The sequence below is a fragment of the Balaenoptera ricei genome, chromosome 2, assembly GCF_028023285.1.
Source record: "Balaenoptera ricei isolate mBalRic1 chromosome 2, mBalRic1.hap2, whole genome shotgun sequence".
NCBI classification, from domain to species: Eukaryota; Metazoa; Chordata; class Mammalia; order Artiodactyla; family Balaenopteridae; genus Balaenoptera; species Balaenoptera ricei.
Genome location: NC_082640.1, coordinates 6,053,515 through 6,071,724, shown reverse-complemented (window position 1 = coordinate 6,071,724; position 18,210 = coordinate 6,053,515). Strand labels below are relative to the sequence as shown.

General features: G+C 42.2%; 2 protein-coding genes across 2 annotated transcripts in view; one reads left to right on the top strand and one right to left on the bottom strand.

The window, feature by feature from the left end:
• Positions 1-8,700, top strand: part of PTER (phosphotriesterase related) — a 66,709-nt gene extending 58,009 nt beyond the window's left edge. The window contains exons 4-5 of the mRNA XM_059910113.1: positions 652-792; positions 7,447-8,700. Of these exons, the coding sequence (XP_059766096.1) occupies positions 652-792; positions 7,447-7,657 (352 nt within the window). The 3' untranslated portion in view covers positions 7,658-8,700. The remainder of the gene's footprint in view (positions 1-651; positions 793-7,446) is intronic.
• A 1,832-nt stretch (positions 8,701-10,532) lies between these two features.
• Positions 10,533-17,551, bottom strand: C1QL3 (complement C1q like 3). Its single transcript, XM_059915277.1, has 2 exons — positions 16,872-17,551; positions 10,533-11,081 (listed from the first exon to the last, which is right to left on the bottom strand). Exons 1-2 carry the CDS (start codon positions 17,457-17,459, stop codon positions 10,902-10,904), a joined length of 768 nt encoding a protein of 255 aa, XP_059771260.1. The 5' UTR covers positions 17,460-17,551; the 3' UTR covers positions 10,533-10,901.
• Positions 17,552-18,210: the final 659 nt, after the last annotated feature.

The following is an 18,210-nucleotide window of genomic DNA, read 5'->3' as shown; positions in this document are numbered from 1 at the left end:
TTGCAATGATATTCACATATGCTTTGGAATTAATTTTAGAACAACTTTATGATCTTCACAAGAAAATCGCCCTGTTACCTTACCTTGGCTTCCTGTTTTATCCAGATCAGTATTACTCACCTAATTCTCCAGTCCTGATGCCAAATTTCCTCTGATAGTTTCCACAGTTCACAGCAGTCCCACTAAGGATTTTCAAAGGAATACGGAGCATATCCTGAAGACAATTCTGAAAAAGAATTACAAAATTGGTTTGGAGATGGCAGCATAATTAAAATGTCTACAGTTCCCAAGTCCTTGAGATGGGAACACTCCCTTTTGGATGGGAATTTTCCCTAATTTCTGGTAACAAATTGAACTATTTTATAATCACATCATAAAAGCCAACTCAAAAGTTCTTTTACTTGATTTCAACTACATTCCAGTACATAGTGTGCTTAAAACTTTGAATCTGTATACGTGGAAAACATGCTCTTGTTTTTTTTGTTTGTTTTTGGCCACACCACGTGGCATGTGGGATCTTAGTTCCCCGACCAGGGATCAAATTGGTGTCCCTGCATTTAGAAGCTTGGAGTCTTAACCCCTGGGCCACCAGGGAAGTACCTGGAAAATATGCTCTTAAGAGTAACAATATGTCTGTCTTATTGTCTCTAGGACTCTCCTTGACAAGAGGGAACTACTGGAGTTTGCTCAACTTGGCTGTTACTTGGAATATGATCTCTTTGGAAGTGAACTTTTTCATTATCAATTCAACCCGGATATTGACATGCCCAATGATAATAAAAGAATTAAAAGGTAAACATGATGAAATCTCTCATGGTATTTCCTTTTACCATCTCTTTTGGATTTTCTTATCTGGGTGGGTATTAGCAAAGATTCAGAAAACAGTAAGCAGGCGGAACCAGGGGCTTGCAGAGAAAAATATATCGATGCTGTTTCAGGAAGGCAAATCTCTATATATTATTTTGAGGAGAAAATGAATCAGCCTAAGTAGGCAAAAGCTTCGCAAAGCCTTAGAAGTTCAGTGCAGATGGGCAGCTGATAAGAAATACAGACAATACTCAATCTCTGCTCTGACAATAAAAGAACAAAAGACATTTCCCTCTTTTTATTCTTAACGAAGTAAGCTGTTTCTTTCTCAGGTTGACCACACCTGAGGTCCTAACCTCCTATAATGAATTTTTGAAATGCTTTACTAAAAATATTCACTAAAGAGGTGACTGCAACTTACAGGCTATAAGTATAATGTCTAAAGGTCGAACATTATGTAAAATCCAACCTCTCAAAACTGTCCAATATTTTGGGGGTGAAAGCAAATAACTGTACAAGTCATTCTCAGCAACCAAGTGGAAAACTTCGGGAGTCAAGGCTGGATGCTACCTGGTTTGTCTTGGTTACATGGTGATATGAAGACTGAATGCACCAAGTTAGGGAATCTGGGAGGAGAAATAGATTTGGGATTGACAGGATGACTTTATCTTGGGAATATAGTGTTTCTATCTGGTGGGGCCCTGGGATAAGGGCTCAGGATGCTCAGGACAGAGACTTGGACATAAATCTAGACATTGTTGGCTTACATGTGACAGTTGGAAGCATGGGAATGACTGAGATCACTCAGAGAAGAGAATGAGGACAGAGCCCTGGTGACCACCAACATTTACGGGATGAACTCAGGAACAGACCCTCAGAGACAGGTTGAGAAATTTTCAAAGCGTTAAGAATATCAGGGAAATGCATTGTTATGAAAGTTGTTGGAGAAGAATACTTAAAGCAGAAGGGCTTGAACACTTGTAATAGGTGGCAGATATCAAGTGAGATAAAGACTGAAAAGTATCCATTGGATTTCACAATCAGGAAGTTTTTGTGTTTTTTTTTAAATTTTATTTTTGGCTGCGTTGGGTCTTTGTTGCTGCACACGGGCTTTCTCTAGTTGCGGCGAGCGGGGGCTACTCTTCATTGCGGCGTGTGGGCTTCTCATTGCGGTGGCTTCTCTTGTTGTGGAGCTCGGGCTCTAGGCATGCGGGCTCAGTAGTTGTGGCTCGCGGGCTCTAGAGCACAGGCTCAGTAGTTGTGGCACACGGGCTTAGTTGCTTGGTGGCATGTGGGATCTTCCCAGACCAGGGCTTGAACCCGTGTCCCCTGCATTGGCAGATGGATTCTTAACCACTGCGCCACCAGGGAAGCCCAGGAAGTTTTTACTTCAGTCAATAAGTGCAGTCTTGGCAGAAAAGGCTTGAGGAACAAGTAGAAGGTGACGAAGAGGACAGAGGCTACTCTTTCAAGAAGCTTGATAGTAAAGGGAAGCAGGGCTGGAGGGCTGGAGCTAGAAGTGCAGACAGGACCAAAGGAAGGTTTTGTTAGGAGACAGAGAGAATGAATCCAGGGAAGTGGTGCCTGATCTACAGGGTTATTATAGAATTTATATGAAATAAATATGCAGTTTTTAGCTGAGTGTCTGGGGTAGACTATGGAAGTGGTCAGTCAATGTTAACCTAAAAAAAATCTGGACAGGTAAGAGATACAGATGAAGGCTCCTAAGGAGACAAAGAGATGGAATCTGGGCAGCAGATAGGAAGTTGGTTGAAAGGAAGTATACTTTCTCCATGGAAATGAGTGCAGGTGAGGCAGGTAATGGAGGGAGTGGGGAACAGTGTTTTGGTGAGAGGAACAGGAAACTGAGGACAGGTGGTCCCGTGTGATCTCTAGGGCGCCTGTGAAGGAGACATGGTCATCTCCTGAGAAGGAAGGAATGGATTCAGGGCAGGACCTTGTAGAGGAGGATGAAGGCTGAGAGTGGATGGTGAATGAATGAGAGAGACACTGTTGTGTGGAAGACCCAGTGGAGGCCAGACATCATGACTGCATGACTGTCTATCGGCACCAATGTGCATGATTTGGTGAGTAGTTTCCTAAAAAATGTTTTGTGTTTTGGTAGTAGGACCAAAGAATTTTGTGAGTAGAAGTAGAAGATGGAGACAGAGAGCCTGAGGGTTGGGATTATGTCCGAAAAACGTGGTTGATACTGGGGGCACCACAGAGGGGTTGAGATGAGGGTCACGAGGTCCAAGCTGGAGGGAAGAAAGTATAGAGAGAGATGGAGAGATGTCCAGGAATAACATAGCAGGGGCAAATCCCTGGATGCTTGAAGCAAGTGGGTGAATACAGATAGTGGAAGAAGGTGAGTGAAAAAGTAGAAGGATGGAACTCTTGGTCAGAGTGGGAAAAGGAAGGTTGAGTGGAACTGGTTCTCCATGATGACAAGGAGCAGAACAGGGTCCTGACTGTAGAAAACTGGTTGGAATGGGAGTAAGCCAAACTGGAGCAGAGAAGTGATGTCCAGAAACTGTGAGGCTCAAGTAGCAGGAGTTGAACACATGTACATTGGGTTTGAGGGGGAGGTCTTGAGCCAGTGGCCACAGCTGAGACAGCCTTAGGGTCTTTCCCCCAGGAAGTCAATCTTTACATGTACGCCTGCTACTGTCCCTGTGTACTGGCACACCTCCTTGATGAGCTTATTAACAGTAAAATAGGCTTCAAGTTTAATATCATCAGAGAGAGTTGACTGATGTTACAGTAGTTTTGTATATAAATATAGAGACACTCAGCTCTACATGAGCAAACTGCTTTGACTGTTCTGACCAGAATCGCTAGGGCATTTTTTTTTTTTTTTTCTACTACTCAAACCAGTTCTTTGATAAACAGATTTATTGGTTTGTTTGTTTGTTTTGTTTTATGATTTTAATTTCCTTGCCCAGGAGTACCATTCAATACAGGCAAACAGGTTTCCTAAGAGCCCTACTAGCTTGGACCATACTCAGAGGTGAATATTCTCTGGAATTTAAAATGGGGTGCTGTGTAGACCTTTCTCATCTTTCATGACCTCAAAACCATGATTTCCTGATGAATGCCCTCAACACACGTTTTACAATTCATCTTGGAAATAGGAAGTTTGCTCCCAGGACCTACTTTGTTTCTATAAGCCCGTTTATGGCAGTGAGCTGTATCTTCTCCACCCCTATGCTTTCCATGACACTCCTAGACCTGGAATAAAAGAGGGAATCTGCAGAGGGAGGTCTATGGAGATATGAGCTTTCATTGAGCTAAATGTAAACATTCTAGATGTATGGAAATACATCAAAAAGTATATATATATGTGCATGTGTGTTTGTGTATATCTATGTATCTGTGTATGTATGCATCCTTAATCTCTGTAAATTAAAGCCATGCATTAAGTCCCTGGACTCAAGTACAGCTCATGGTAATTACTAAATGAATTTTGGGTTGTGTGTGTATCCCCTTGTACCTACCTCCTGGGCACCTGATTTTCGTCATTCATCAGCAGTCCTTCTCTGAGTGAGCCTCAGTAAAGCTTTGAAGTGCAAGAACAGAGAAGCACGTTTCTGCCTACCTCTGGTTTTCAGCACCAGAAATTCTGTGTCTAACACCTGTTTTCAATCTTCTGCTCCATTTCTCAATCTTATTATATCTCTGCCTTTTCACACTTTGTAGTCTCTCTCTAATATTTGTTTGCAAAACACTAACTCATTTGTATTTCTATAATTACTGTGATTTTTTGTCTTCTCATCTGTAGTGGTTCCTTCCTTCTGGCGGTCTCTCTCTAAATACTGTTCTTCTACACAATGGCGCAGCATGTGAGACGATCTCTTATTTTAGGAGTGACCAGGCAGTTTTCTTGATAGTCAGGATATAATTATGTTTCTAGAGCCAGAACATTCTTTCTCATGAGATAACTAGTCTCCAGATTCTTGACTTAATGAGCTCTAAGGGTTCCCATTTTGAAATGAGTATCTTTCCTCACTACTGCACCATTCAGTGACCTTGTGCTTCAGGATATGACACAGGCCTCTTACAGGAATTTGTTTACACAAATGTGCCTCTGCAGTAATAAGATATCTCTTTTTCTCAGACAAGGAAAAGAGACAAAAATGTTGAGAAAGGCTCAGAAAATATACAGGGGAAAGTGTACCCTAAAATTTCCTGTAAGGTGATACTCCTTTTCAGTTGCGGATCAAGGTTTGTCACACTAAGTTTCAGCACCGTGCATGCATCTGTCAAATCTTTCTCTTTTTTCATAAACGATCATATAACTGCCTTAAATAATTCCCTTAAAGAGAATTCGTTCCAAAAGTAACTTCCTATCAGGACTTTTGGACATTATACAAATTGTAAAGAGGCAGATAATGCCCTACCCCTATATAAGGGTAGGTAGGGATATAGGGAATTCAGAGGTAGGGGATTAAGAGGTATAAACTATTATGTATGAAATAAGCTACAAGGATATATTGTACGACATAGGGAATATAGCCAATATTTTATAATAACTATAAATGGAGTATAACCTTTAAAACTTGTGAATCACTATACTGTACATCTGTAACATATACTATTGTACATCAACTATACTTCAATAAAAATAAAGAAAGGGGCTTCCCTGGTGGTGCAGTGATTGAGAATCTGCCTGCCAATGCAGGGGACACGGGTTCGAGCCCTGGTCTGGGAAGATCCCACATGCCGCGGAGCAACTGGGCCCGTGCGCCACAACTACTGAGCCTGCGCGTCTGGAGCCTGTGCTCCGCAACAAGAGAGGCCGCGATGGTGAGAGGCCCGCGCACCGCGATGAAGAGTGGCCCCCGCTCGCCGCAACTAGAGAAAGCCCTCGCACAGAAACGAAGACCCAACACAGCTATAAATAAATAAATAAACAAAAACAAACAAACAAAAAACACCAAAAAAAATATAAAGAAAGAAAGAAGCAAATAATGATGGTGGCACAGCTAGCATTCTAAGTACTCTTAAGACACACGTGAGGTACGTGTGAGGTGAATGCAGATCTCTAGACAAAACACCCAGGATGGCTCTTTTCTGACATTCCTTTGGCCTGCAAACACCAGATCTAATCTTTAAGCATAATTTCTTTTAAAATGTGTGTTCTCAGAGGGCAAGGCTTTGTGCTCGAGTTTTTTGATGTGGTGGCCCACAGTTTGCTTGCCGTAGTAGTTATTAAGTATGACTCATGCACTAGAATGCCGAGAAATGCTATTGAAACCAAAAAGATACCTTTCAGATAATTAGCCCTTGGCGGAAGGCGCTGCCCATCCATCTAGATCCATTTGGAAATCTAGGGATCGACAAGACAAGACAGAAAATGCCAGAGGATGGCCACGGTCTCCAAGCTGCACCTCCTGCCATCAGAGACCCATGGAAGTCACGGCAGACACTGCCCAGGGTCCAGACCTGTGCAGATGCTGGCTGTCAGGAGGTGACCGGCTCACATTACAGATGACAGCACTTAACAAAGCCAAGAGGATTAGATGTTTAGACAATAGGCGGGAAGCCATTCTGCAGTCAACTGACTATAAATTTAAAGGAACAGCTCATTATTTAGAGCAATCTTAATGAAATGGAAGGAAGAAAGAGTAAATTTTTATTGGCCAATTTAATCCAATGCTCCCAGACTACTACTAAGTCAGAATTCCCATCGGCTTCAAAAGCACTAGTGCAGAGGGACCGTAACTGACCTTTTAAAAATGACTAGCGTCTAAAATATGACACAAATGAACCTATCTACGAAACGGAAACAGACTCACAGACATAGAGAACAGACTTGTGGTTGCCAAGGGGGTGCAGGGTCGGGGAGGGAAGGATTGGGAGTTTGGGGTGAGCAGATGCAAACTACTATGTATAGGATGGATAAACAACAAGGTCCTACCGTATAGCACAGGGAACTATATTCAATACCCTGTGATAAACCATAATGGAAAAGAATATGAAAAAGAATATATATATGTATAATGGGGTCACTTTGCTGTACAGCAGAAATTAACACAACATTGTAAACCAACTAGACTTCAATAAAATTAATTTTAAAAAATAACTATCAAGCTCATCATATGCCCTTCATTTTCAAACCAACTGATTTTATCCTCAGAATGTTTTGCTTGTACAAAGATTCCTTTTGTTTCCCTATTTTAATCACAAACAGTCATTGATTTTATTTGCTAGGAGAAAAAGGAGAGACAGAGAGAATGAAATCTGAAAAATGGGTCGACTAAGCGAGGCATTTTAGAATGGAGAGCTGGGTACAATTCCAGAATAAAGTTATTTAATAAAATGCTAAAGTGGCCATTTATTCAAACTGGCACATCCTATTAGAAGCTGTCTTTAATGCAGGATTGCCAGGCATCGTCATAAATATCACAAGCTACGGATTTCTGTGTGCAGGGAATAAGGATCATGTTCCTACTAGGACGCGGTAATATCTTTATCGTCACCACACAATATTTATTAAGGGTCTCCCAGGACACGTGCCGCAAGGGAAGACGGTATCTTTATGATAACACAATAGGTTTATGAGTAAAAAGTTTAAAGCACCCTGAAAATTGTAAACGTGAGACCGATGCCATATAATGAGTTAACATTTTTTCACAGGGTACGTCTTCTGGTGGATGAGGGCTATGAAGATAGAATTCTGATGGCACATGACATACATACGAAGCATCGGCTGACGAAATACGGAGGTCACGGCTATTCTCATATACTTACCAACATTGTTCCTAAAATGTTGTTTAGAGGTATAACTGAGGCTGCACTTGATAAGATATTGATAGAGAACCCCAAGCAATGGCTAACTTTCAAATAGGATGGTTGTTCTGAATTCATACCTTTAGTATAAAGCTTGCAGGGAACAGACAGTGATTTCAAACCCACTGTGACATATTAATCAGAGCTACATTGGACTAATGACAGAGCATTTCTTTTTAGGAGAATTAGAAGACTTTTGCCTTCTCAGAAACTGGCTATTACATCTGTACCTTTAGGGAGTTACTGAGCCTAATTAAGCCCTATTGTTTTTCCTTAACAAAATAAAGACAAAAGTACCCATATCCAAACAATGATTTACAGTCTACATCCCCTTAGTGGAGTTTTGCTTCCTTTTGTTTTGTTTTCTTAATCTATCACCAGCACTCCATGAAAAAATTTAAAGTGTTTCTAGTTAAATTACCCCTTTCTGGAGCAATCTAATGTTTCTTGTAATATTGATGATTCTACTAATTATCCTGCTGTTCTTTAATTAATGCTTAATGAATAATATGACACTTCAAAATAGCTTCTGTGGCAAGGGAAGTTAAATTTTGAGACTTTTTTTTCAAAGGATACTGTAATATAATTACCAATTCACAATGGTAAAAATATTGTGGAAGGTTAATTATATGCTGTTCACCTATCTATATATACTGATAATAAATCAGTTTTGTTGCCTGTGGCTTTCTGGCATCCAGGTTTCCTATAAATTTTGTTGTGTTTTGAAAAACTGGTACAAGGGGACATGAACACGTAACATAGTAGTCAAGTATAAAAATTCAGTCATAAAAGTCAAAATATATTACATAATATAGTTTAATGAATCATTACATTTATAATAACAAAGGCCACAATTTAATTAATTAATAATATAGAATGCAAAAAAAAAAAAAAAAAGAGAAGTGTTTGCCTTATAAATATTCCCTTTATTTCCTTTATCTTTTATTTGTCTTTCCTTGGGCCTGAACAGAGAAAATAATGCTTACTTATCCGAAGAAAATGTCAGATCTATAAGAAATGACAGTCTGATTCTAGAGCCAACTCTTTAAAAGATACCCAGCCCTGATGTTTTGTGTAAATAAAGCCTTTTAAAAACTCTTAGTTGATGTGTTCTGCTGTTTATAAACTAATCTTTTGGTTGAATCCTTTACTATGACTTGTTACCTAAAAAGAAAAAATCTCCAAACCCTTAACGGCTAATTCCTCTTTGATTAATACATATTGTTAAATGGAAATAAAATCCACTGCAATTCCTTTATGAGTTATCTTACATATTAGAAAGGCCAAATAGAATTAGTCATTGTTCTTGATCAATGGGCTTACATGTTTTTAATCATATAAATCATGAGAGTTACTCAGACCAAGGCATTTAAATCAAGCAAACAGCACATTCAGATGGGAACACCAGGCATAACTCTTTTGGAAAGTTGAGGTTGGCTAAATAAAAGATATTTCTGTGGATCAATGATGATCAAGCTTTCTGTGTATTAGAACAGAAAGTATCCAAGAGGAATGAGCTAAACAGAACAAACTAGTTCCTTTAAATGAAAAAATGCAAATGTCCTTCGCCAGTAAAACAGGCAGATTTTTCAATCTCTGTTTTTGAAATCTACTTCTCAAAGAGTCTTCAAAGGCACCTGAGAGTGGAACAGATTTTTCATTGTAATAGTGGAAGTTGTCTGATAGTTAGGATGTATCAACATGCATTTTAAATCTTTTTCTTAGACTAAAGAGATGGCTTTTGGCAGTGTACTTTAACCAGAGAGGAAGGATTTGCACTACTCTCAAAATCTACTTTACTGTCAGCTTCAGTCCACCTGAGAAAAAAGAAAAAAATTGCTCATTCAAATGCATATAATTCATAAACACTGCAAAGGACAGCTACTTCGCCTCTGCAGTCCTAACAGTAATAGTTGGCCACAGAATGCAGTGAAAGTATTGATTGGCATATGGTAACAAAGAAGCCGCAGACCTAATTTACAGACACATGATTTCTGGGGCATTTTAACCTAATAAAATTTAATTTTCTGGATAACTCTTAGAAGTCGTCTAAATTATTTTGCTACTCCATATATTTCTGTCTTCCAAAATATATTTCAATCCAAAATAAGTCAAATAACTTATGCACGATTGTGTGTGCCTACACGTACATTTCTTTAAATTAAATTTTGGGGGCTATACAGCCATTGTGCCTACGGTCTGAAGCCATATATATATTTCATCTAACATATATATATGTACACATACATATATATATGTAGCAGGTATTTGTATAAAATATATACACTTTCTTGTCGTATTGGTTATATGTGAAATCGTTCATTTTGAAATAACCTCAGGCCATGACTTGTAGTAACTATCTGAAGGCCTTACTTAGTGTCCCCTTGGTGACGCATGCACCAGTGCAAATTAAACCTATATGCATTGGCTTATGAATAATCTTTTGTTCCAGAGAAGGCAAAAGCCTCAGTCTGATTTAACACCAAAGAATAAATTTCTCTGACTTTCCAAGTAAACCTAAATGCATTCAATTGACAAACTGGACACAGGGGGATTCTCTAAATACCATACGTAATTACACATTTACACACTTAGAGAGTAATCCTATGATACAAGTTCAATCTCTACTTTTAAAGACTTATCACCCGAAAAGAGAGGAAAGAAGATTCCTATGAAAAAGAATGTGAAACATGATCATAGGCTTGGGAATTCCCTCAAATCCAGAAAATTCCAGGTTAAGGCTTAAAGTTGAATCATTCCCAGGTCTAGCTCTAAAGTTAACAGGAGTACAAGGCAAACAATTTCTTTGGGGACAAGCAGGATTATGTCAATGAGACCTCCTCCTGCAGGGTAAAAATCATTCTTCCCCACACTATGAATGGACCCCGAGTAGCCTAATAAGCAGGTAAACTCACAAGAACCAAAGCTGACGTATGGATAAAAGCAGCGAGATCACAGTACACCAAAGGATCATATATATTGAAGAAATAATTCAGTGTCTTAGATTTTTCTATAAAAATTTGTGATCTATATAGGACTTCATTCACACAGACACTAACAATTAAGGAGTATTTGCTTTGGCGGTAGTGGATCAACATCTGCTTATCTTGCTTTTAATATTTTTTTTTTTTTACATAATGTTTCTGAGTATACAGATGTGAGTCAGGTAGCATTTGAATTCCCCCACATACACACAGCTGAAGTGCCCCGCGTCTGGCATCCCCTGGAGTCCTCGATTCACTGACGTTAGCCATACGAATCCAGTGTCCAAACTCAGAGTAATAAGCTTAGTTTTTGCATGATCAGTCAGCATAGATAATAAATCCAGAAAATGTGCTGTATTTGTTGTTGTTTCCTCCGTGGGCTTTCCCACCATCTAATTTGATGTAGACTTCGTCTCCTGGCTCCAAATGAAGAACCACACTATTGCTCGCATAGTCGTAATTCTGATCAGCGTCTTGGGCGATCGCGCTAGCACGCACCTGCGTGAAACAGACAAGAATTAGAATTTGTAAGAGAGAATTCTCAGGCTTTCTTTTCTTTCTTTTTTTTTTTTTGCCATTCACACAGCATCATAAGCTGACTGGCTTGCCATGGCACTGAATTTAGCACAACCAAGTCCACCTTGGCCTTGGGGCTTTATGAGGATATCTTTGTAACAGTTTCGACTATGTTATTGGAAAGGAGAAAATAGTGCTTTCGTGAAGGTGATTCTAAGTCTTTGTTTTTCTTTTTACTATGCGTTGTAAACAATGCATACCACTCTATTCTCTTCCTAAATCATGTCTTTTTCTAATTCCTTGTAACTCTGTGCCCAATCACTTCTTGAAATGGTCATTTTTTGCATTTTAATTTAAGCCAAGCAGCAATATCCTAACCAGCTGTTTGAGTACAGAAGTTCAATCCAAACTTCTGTTGGTCCCCATGATTATTAGAAAATTGAGATCCACGGTACGTACAGGCTCAGAGAAATCCCACTCCTGTAACTCTACTATACAGGAAGAAAAGAAAAAAAAAAAAAACCTTTTGATTTTGGGCTTTCAAAATCTAATTCAAGGAAAAGCCCCTGTACCCGAAGCTTAACTCATTGAAACATCTTTGGTTTAAAAGTCTTCAGAGTTCTTTTTTCTATTTGTGCCTTTTTATCACTTAATTGTGATGTGTGTACGTAAATAAGCTATTTAATTTCAACACATCTAAAAGTTATAGAAGGAACTACATTTCTATAAATTTGAAGTCTCTAAAATTTCTAGTTTTTTTTGAATGATCTCATTGGATACCCTTTTATATTGAGGTGATTCTAAATGTGTGGTTTGCTTTGAGGATGGAGATTTGCTTCTAATCCTATCAGGTTGAGCCTGTGATCTCATTAGTGAGCTGACAGACATTTGCAAACAGTCCAGTTGCCCATCACATCAAGTAATATGGACATTCTGTCACATCCTCAACTCCAATTAGGCTTCATATCCGTTTAGCTGTATTTTGATTCTGACTTGGAAAAAAATTTTTCAATAGGCAGACTTGTACTTGGTTTATTTCAGTAAAACATCTACTTTGTGGCTTGTTTCTGTTCCACTGTAATGATATTTCTCCGAATAACACAGCAAGTGATTTAGTGGTTTTGTAAACCTGCACTATGTAATAATGCATGACTTGGGGTGCAATATGTGGGATTTTATCACTTGGCAATATGAGAGAAATGAGACATAAGTCAAGAATTTCCATGCCTTTCTTTCAAAATTTAAATGATTGGTTTTCAAATTAAATTTTCATGTGGTATGTTCTCACATTAATGCTGAAATGTTAAAAAAGGAGAAGACTCTTTGACACTGCTGAACTTGTAAAGTAATTTGAGTAGTATTTTAAAAATTTATTTCTGGATATCATATAGCAAAAGGAGAAAAGGGCTTAAAAGATTCAGAATTGCTTAACATTGTGCTGACACTAATAAAATGAAAGCAAAATACAATTATGCTCACAAGCACTGACTTAAATGTATACACCAATTTAGTGAGGTGATCTGTTTTGACCATTAAGTAATAATACAATTTAATGTCATAATATTTCCTAGGAATTAATCACTAGTTTATAGGAGTTGGATGCTTTGATTCATTAATTTCATCTAGTCATTAGTTCCCAGGGAAAAAAAATCTACAAGGAGAATAGTACTCTTAGGACCTGATTTTTTTTTAATGTGTGGATTTTTAATGGGTGAGAAAAATTAAAATATAAAATACTAGTTAGCTATGTTAGTAATATATTAATTAATTATCAATCTATGATATACTTCTCACCTATGATTAATAACCAGGCACAAATTTTTATTTAGTGCTTTAGGTATTTAGTATTAAGTTCTATGCGTATTATGTTTTAACATTGTTTTCTACATGAGGGCATCTGGGAACTGGGATTCATTAAAATCACTTGATTTATATATATATATAATGCAATTTTTATTCCATGGGATGTAACCACAAGCCCACAAAATTGTTACCATTTTTATTCAGTAGGTGTTACCACAAAAACCTGCAAATGCATTATTATGATCCCACAGACTGGAAGGTTACCCTTATGGTTTTCACTTCCTTTGTTGCATAAAGCCAGTGTGATTGCTTTTTAATGAAAGTGATTCTCTAAGATTTTAACCATAAGACTCTCCCAATTAAATACCTGCCATACTCCAGTGTACTTTGCATGATTTTAGTATGTCTGCTCACCTGATCATACTCTAAAGGTATAATGGGACTTGAAATTTCAAGCTGTAGTATCCAGCCCAGTAACTTCCAACAATTCTTCCTTTAAGCCATCACACTATTGAGGGAAGTAATGCATCCACCCTGGAGGCTATTTTCAGGTTCCTAAATGTACACAGATTTCAGCATTTTCTCTGACGATATGATGCATCCTTTCCTTAGCCCGATATACCCATTTCTACCTAAATGTACTCTAATATCTTTCCATCTTATAAGTTAACTATTTAGATTCTGCTGATCTTTAGTGCACGTTTCACAGCCCCTAAAAAGATAATTCATTTGACATTTTATTAATCTTGCTACTAAATGAATAACAGCCCACAAACTGTCTTGTTTCCAATATATCTCATGTTCACTGGTGCCATAACTAATAAATTCTTAGAGTAAAAACCAGTCTTTAATTATTTTATAGTTCTAACCTTAAGCCAGTTTTAGTTTTTATTAGAGTGGTATTATAGTGATTGGATTCAAATAGCAATATTTTTTATTCAGGTTTCCTGCTAAATGTATACAAACATTTAAAAAAATATTTCCAGTCTCTATGGAAAGTTATTTGAGTCCAACTTTTGCCTTTAATATGCACTGTCATGGGCTTTTTAGACATGGTAAGATTAAATTTAGGTTGATGGTTTGATGGGGAATATGAGAACCGTGGTCCTTTTAGTGCTGTGTTTGTGAGGATGTAATAGGTTATGCTGCCTTAGCATTATCTTATTAGGGAGGGTTTATCATTAGAGACAATATTTATGGTAACATTTGCTAATTTAATTAATTGCTACTGATGCTCTCATAATTTCATTTTCATTGTACTTCTGTGGAATCATAAACAAAAGGTTAAGTGGCGCATCAGGTTAATTTACTGGCCTTTGATGTTTCCATCTGTGATCCTGCATTCAAACACAAAGCATAAATAAAATGGTTCTCATATGGTTATGGTCCAGAGGCATTCCTCTATCCTAGAGTGAACTGCATTTTTAGTTTAATTTTTTTGTGCTTCTCAAATCCACTTAATCCATAGAACATTACGCTGACATGGATCTCTGAGTTTCTGTTTTATGAAAACAAATTAGGTCAGCTCAGAGGGGGGAACGGCCTGCCATCTAAGAAGTGATCAGACAAGAGCAAAACTGAAAATCAAGGATAAACTCTTTCTTTAACATTAATTTTAAAAGGATTTTTAAAGATTTCTCATTTGCAACGCCTGCAGACCAGACTTTACAAAACAGTTCTATTCTAGATATAGAATTCCTTAACAGTAATATTGTAAAAACCATTTTGCAAAACAGTCCGGGCTGAACTGGAAAATATATTGTTTGCTACTATATTTGTTTTTCTGAATAACTTGTTGCTCCCCTTTTGTAGAAGTAGCAGCTTAATAATGCCAATGAAAAGCATTATACATTTTAAGGTCAGCTGTTGTGCCTTTTTTTTTTTTTCCTCCTCCCCCCACCCCATCCTCATAGAATGTGCATGCTAGGATGGTACAAAGAAGCATGCTACACTCCAAACAATGAAATAATTTAAAAAACAAAATGCACGTAGAACACATATATGGAATTGTTTTCTTGGAATCTTTACCTGGGCCTCAGCATCAACATTTAAACTAACTTAAACGTACTGTTCCCTAGCTTTTCATGCAGTTGCAATTTCCAGATACTTAAAGAAGTGTGTTTTGATACATTGATAAAACTTGAATCTTACTCTATTTGAATTAATCCCTCTAAAAACAATCTCTCCAGCCTGATAGTATTTGCCAGACCTAACCTTTGAGTCAGAAGACAGCCAATTTGTAAATAAATGGGTGTCTCATCACTGCCTGCTGAGAGGCTGTTCACAAGTCATTTTGTTAGGGTGACACAATAGCTCTATTTTGGTACAATGTGTCATGGCCTTTTTAGCCATTTACCTATAACTATCCCACTGCTCTGTGAATAATTTTTATTTATCTTAATATTAGTTTCTTGCATAATAACTAATAATAAACAACCCTGTCAGTGCCTCCTGGTGGCCATTTTTCCTCTTTTTGTTCTATGCGACCTTAGGGTCCCTTAAGCTATTTACTTCTGAATTCCTTTAGAAGTGAGGGGTGGTAGGAAGGGGGAGGGACAGGATATTTTGTCCTTCGTCTTATACGTTTAGGGTATTTGTCTTTCACTTTGGAAGAATTCTGACACTGTGAATTAGGACTTTGGAATAAATTCTGCTTTAATGTTGCTTAATAGAAACCTGGGTTATAGCTAGAAAGGTCTGAATTCAAGGGAGAAGTGACCTGAAGCCGGAGAGCCCCTGTAAAATCACAACTGGCCACGGCAGGGTAGGGGGGCCACTCCCTGGACCACCCAATAAGCAAAGTTGAAGCCCAAGCATTCAACCCAGACTGCAGGCTGCAAGGTCTCCCCCAGCGGCTGCTGATTCAGCGCTTGCAGAGGGTCTGATTACACTTTGAGGTAATTACAAAAAATTATTCTCCTCCCCCGATGAAGAGATGGGACACGCTTTGGTTTTGCAATGACCGCGAATTTCTCAAGCAAACGGGGAAGTGGCCCCAAGCATAACACTGCAGACCAGTGGCCCTTGTGGCAGCGCCGATCGTCTCGGCTCAGGAGAGCAGGTCCTCTGGCCGAGGGCTGATCTGAGGCTATTCCACAGTCAAGGCCAAGGCCACTGCCGCCTGTGAGCAAAAGGCTGGGTTGGAAAGACCCTCACGCAGGCGCCCTGGGGCTCGCTGGCAGTGAGGCCCAGAGCCCCGGGGCTGGGCTCCTCCGCCCGGCCTCCCGACCACCTGCCCGTGCGCCCTCCTCCTCCAGCCAGTGGAGTTTGGGTTCTGTGTCTGCGAGCGTGCTTTACGGCACAAACCCAGAGTCTCAACTTTTCCTTTTGTTAGCAGCACTCATTACCTCTCCCCCTTCTTCAGCTGAAATCTAAAGCAGAGTTTTTGCATCTCGAATCTGACTGTGAGTTCCCCGGGTCTGGGACGCCGCAGGGACCTTGCGACCGCCGGCCCCGTGGTTCTGCCTCGGCCTTGGACGCGCCCGGCTCGGACTCACTCCTTCGCGCCCCTTCTTTCTCCTTTGGGCCCCGGTCTTTCTCCCCCGGGTTTGTCACCCTGGCACGCCCACTCCTGGCTCCCCCAGCCCTCCCGTCCCCGCCAGGACCTGGCAGTGACCCCGCACGGCTGAGGACCCCGCAGCCGGGGGGTCGCTCGCTGCTCCGGGACTCCCCGCGGTGCACAACCTGTCCCGGGGACCGAATCCCGGCTTCCACCCCTCGAGGGTCGCGCGCACCAAGTGCAGGTCCTGGGCTCGGGAACCACCCTCTCCAGGCCGCCGGGCGCTCTTTGGCGTGCGACCCCAGCCTTCCCGGAGTGGAACGGCGTTGCCCCTGGCTCTAGGCTCCCGCGAGCGCGGCTGCCGCGCCCTTCCTCCGCGGGCTCCCACCCCCATGCCCGGGGTCTCCTCCCTCTCGCCGGCACCTTCCCGCGCTCCCTCCCCGCCCTCCCCGCCGCCCGCCCGCGCTCACCTGGTTGTTTTTGCAGAGATCGGCCCACATGCTGGTGCCATCCCCTCCGCGCATCAGGACGTGGTAGGTGAAGAAGTAGATGCCCGGGATGGAGCAGGTGAACTTGCCCGTGGTGGGATCGTAGTGGTTACCGAGGTTGGTGACCACGTCGTCGAACTTGAGCACCTCGTAGCCTTCGTGCTGCCGCTTGAGGCCGGCGTAGAAGGCGATCTTGGGCACCGTGCTGTAGGTGGCGGCGCTGATGGCCCCGGCCGCGTTCAGGCCGGGCGCCCCGGGAGGGCCCGGCAGGCCTTGGCGGCCGGGCTCGCCCTTCTCGCCCGGGGGGCCCGCGGGGCCCGGCGGCCCGGGCTCACCGGGGGGCCCCCGCGGGCCCGCCTTCCCGGGCCGGCCTGCCTCGCCTTTGGGGCCCTGGATGAAGGTGGGCAGGGACTGCATGAGGCCGCGGTCGGGCGTGGCGGCCGTGCTGGGCGCCTTGGTGCCCCCGTACGGGTCGCAGACCATGCGGCAGGTGCCCAGCATCTCGTAGTGCGCCGACGTGCCGGCCGAGCTCACCAGCACCGGGATGAGGATGACCAGCAGAAGTACCATCACCACCCCCAGCGCCCCGGCGGCGATCAGGCGCCTCCTGCTGCCCACCAGCCGGCTCAGCGCGGGGCGATCCTCTTGTCTGCTTTTGGACAAAATTTTGAAGGTTGGGCGGGGACCTCGTCAGAGCCGAAAACAACCCCCTGCGAACCCCAAGTCCCCTGGGCGGGCGCGCGCCGGCCGCTCCTCGCCCGCTCTCGCTGCCCCCAGCCGAGGCTGCGGCTGGGGAGGGAGCTCGGACGCCCGGCGACTTGAGCGCAAGTCCCCGAGCAGGGGGCGGGGTGCTCGGGGCGCCCCCTCGCCGCCCGCGAGCCCCTTCGCACCTGTGGCTGCCGCCGGCGCCGGCGCCGGCGCGGCCCCCGGGAGGGCAGGGAGCCGCCGCCGCCTCTCGCGCTCGCCGGGGCCGCTCACACTTTTCTGCCGCCGCCGCCGCCGCCGCCGCCGCCGCCGCCGCCGCCGCCCGCGATCGACTTTGCCGGTTTCGCCGACTGCGCCAGTTCGCACCAACTTTCCGTCTGAAGTTGCCTTTTTCTGCCTCCTCTTCTTTCGCTCGCTGGGATCGCCCTCCTCCTGCCTTGTTTTTTGGTTTTGTTTTTGTTTTTTCTTCTTCTTCTTCTTCTTCTTCTCCTCCTTGGCAACCACCAGAACTCTAATAGACGCGCATCCCCAAAACCCCGCGCCGGGCGCGCGAGCTCAGGCCAGGCGCCCCCCGGGGGCGTGGAAAGGCGGCGCTGGGCACCGGCGGCTCGGGGAG

Bases quoted from the DNA above. Each gene is read 5' to 3' on its own strand.
- C1QL3 (XM_059915277.1), bottom strand. From the start codon at position 17,459: ATGGTACTTCTGCTGGTCATCCTCATCCCGGTGCTGGTGAGCTCGGCC. The intron at 11,082-16,871 runs GTGAGCGCGGGC...TGTTTCACGCAG, and splicing joins ATCTCTGCAAAAACAACCAG to GTGCGTGCTAGCGCGATCGC.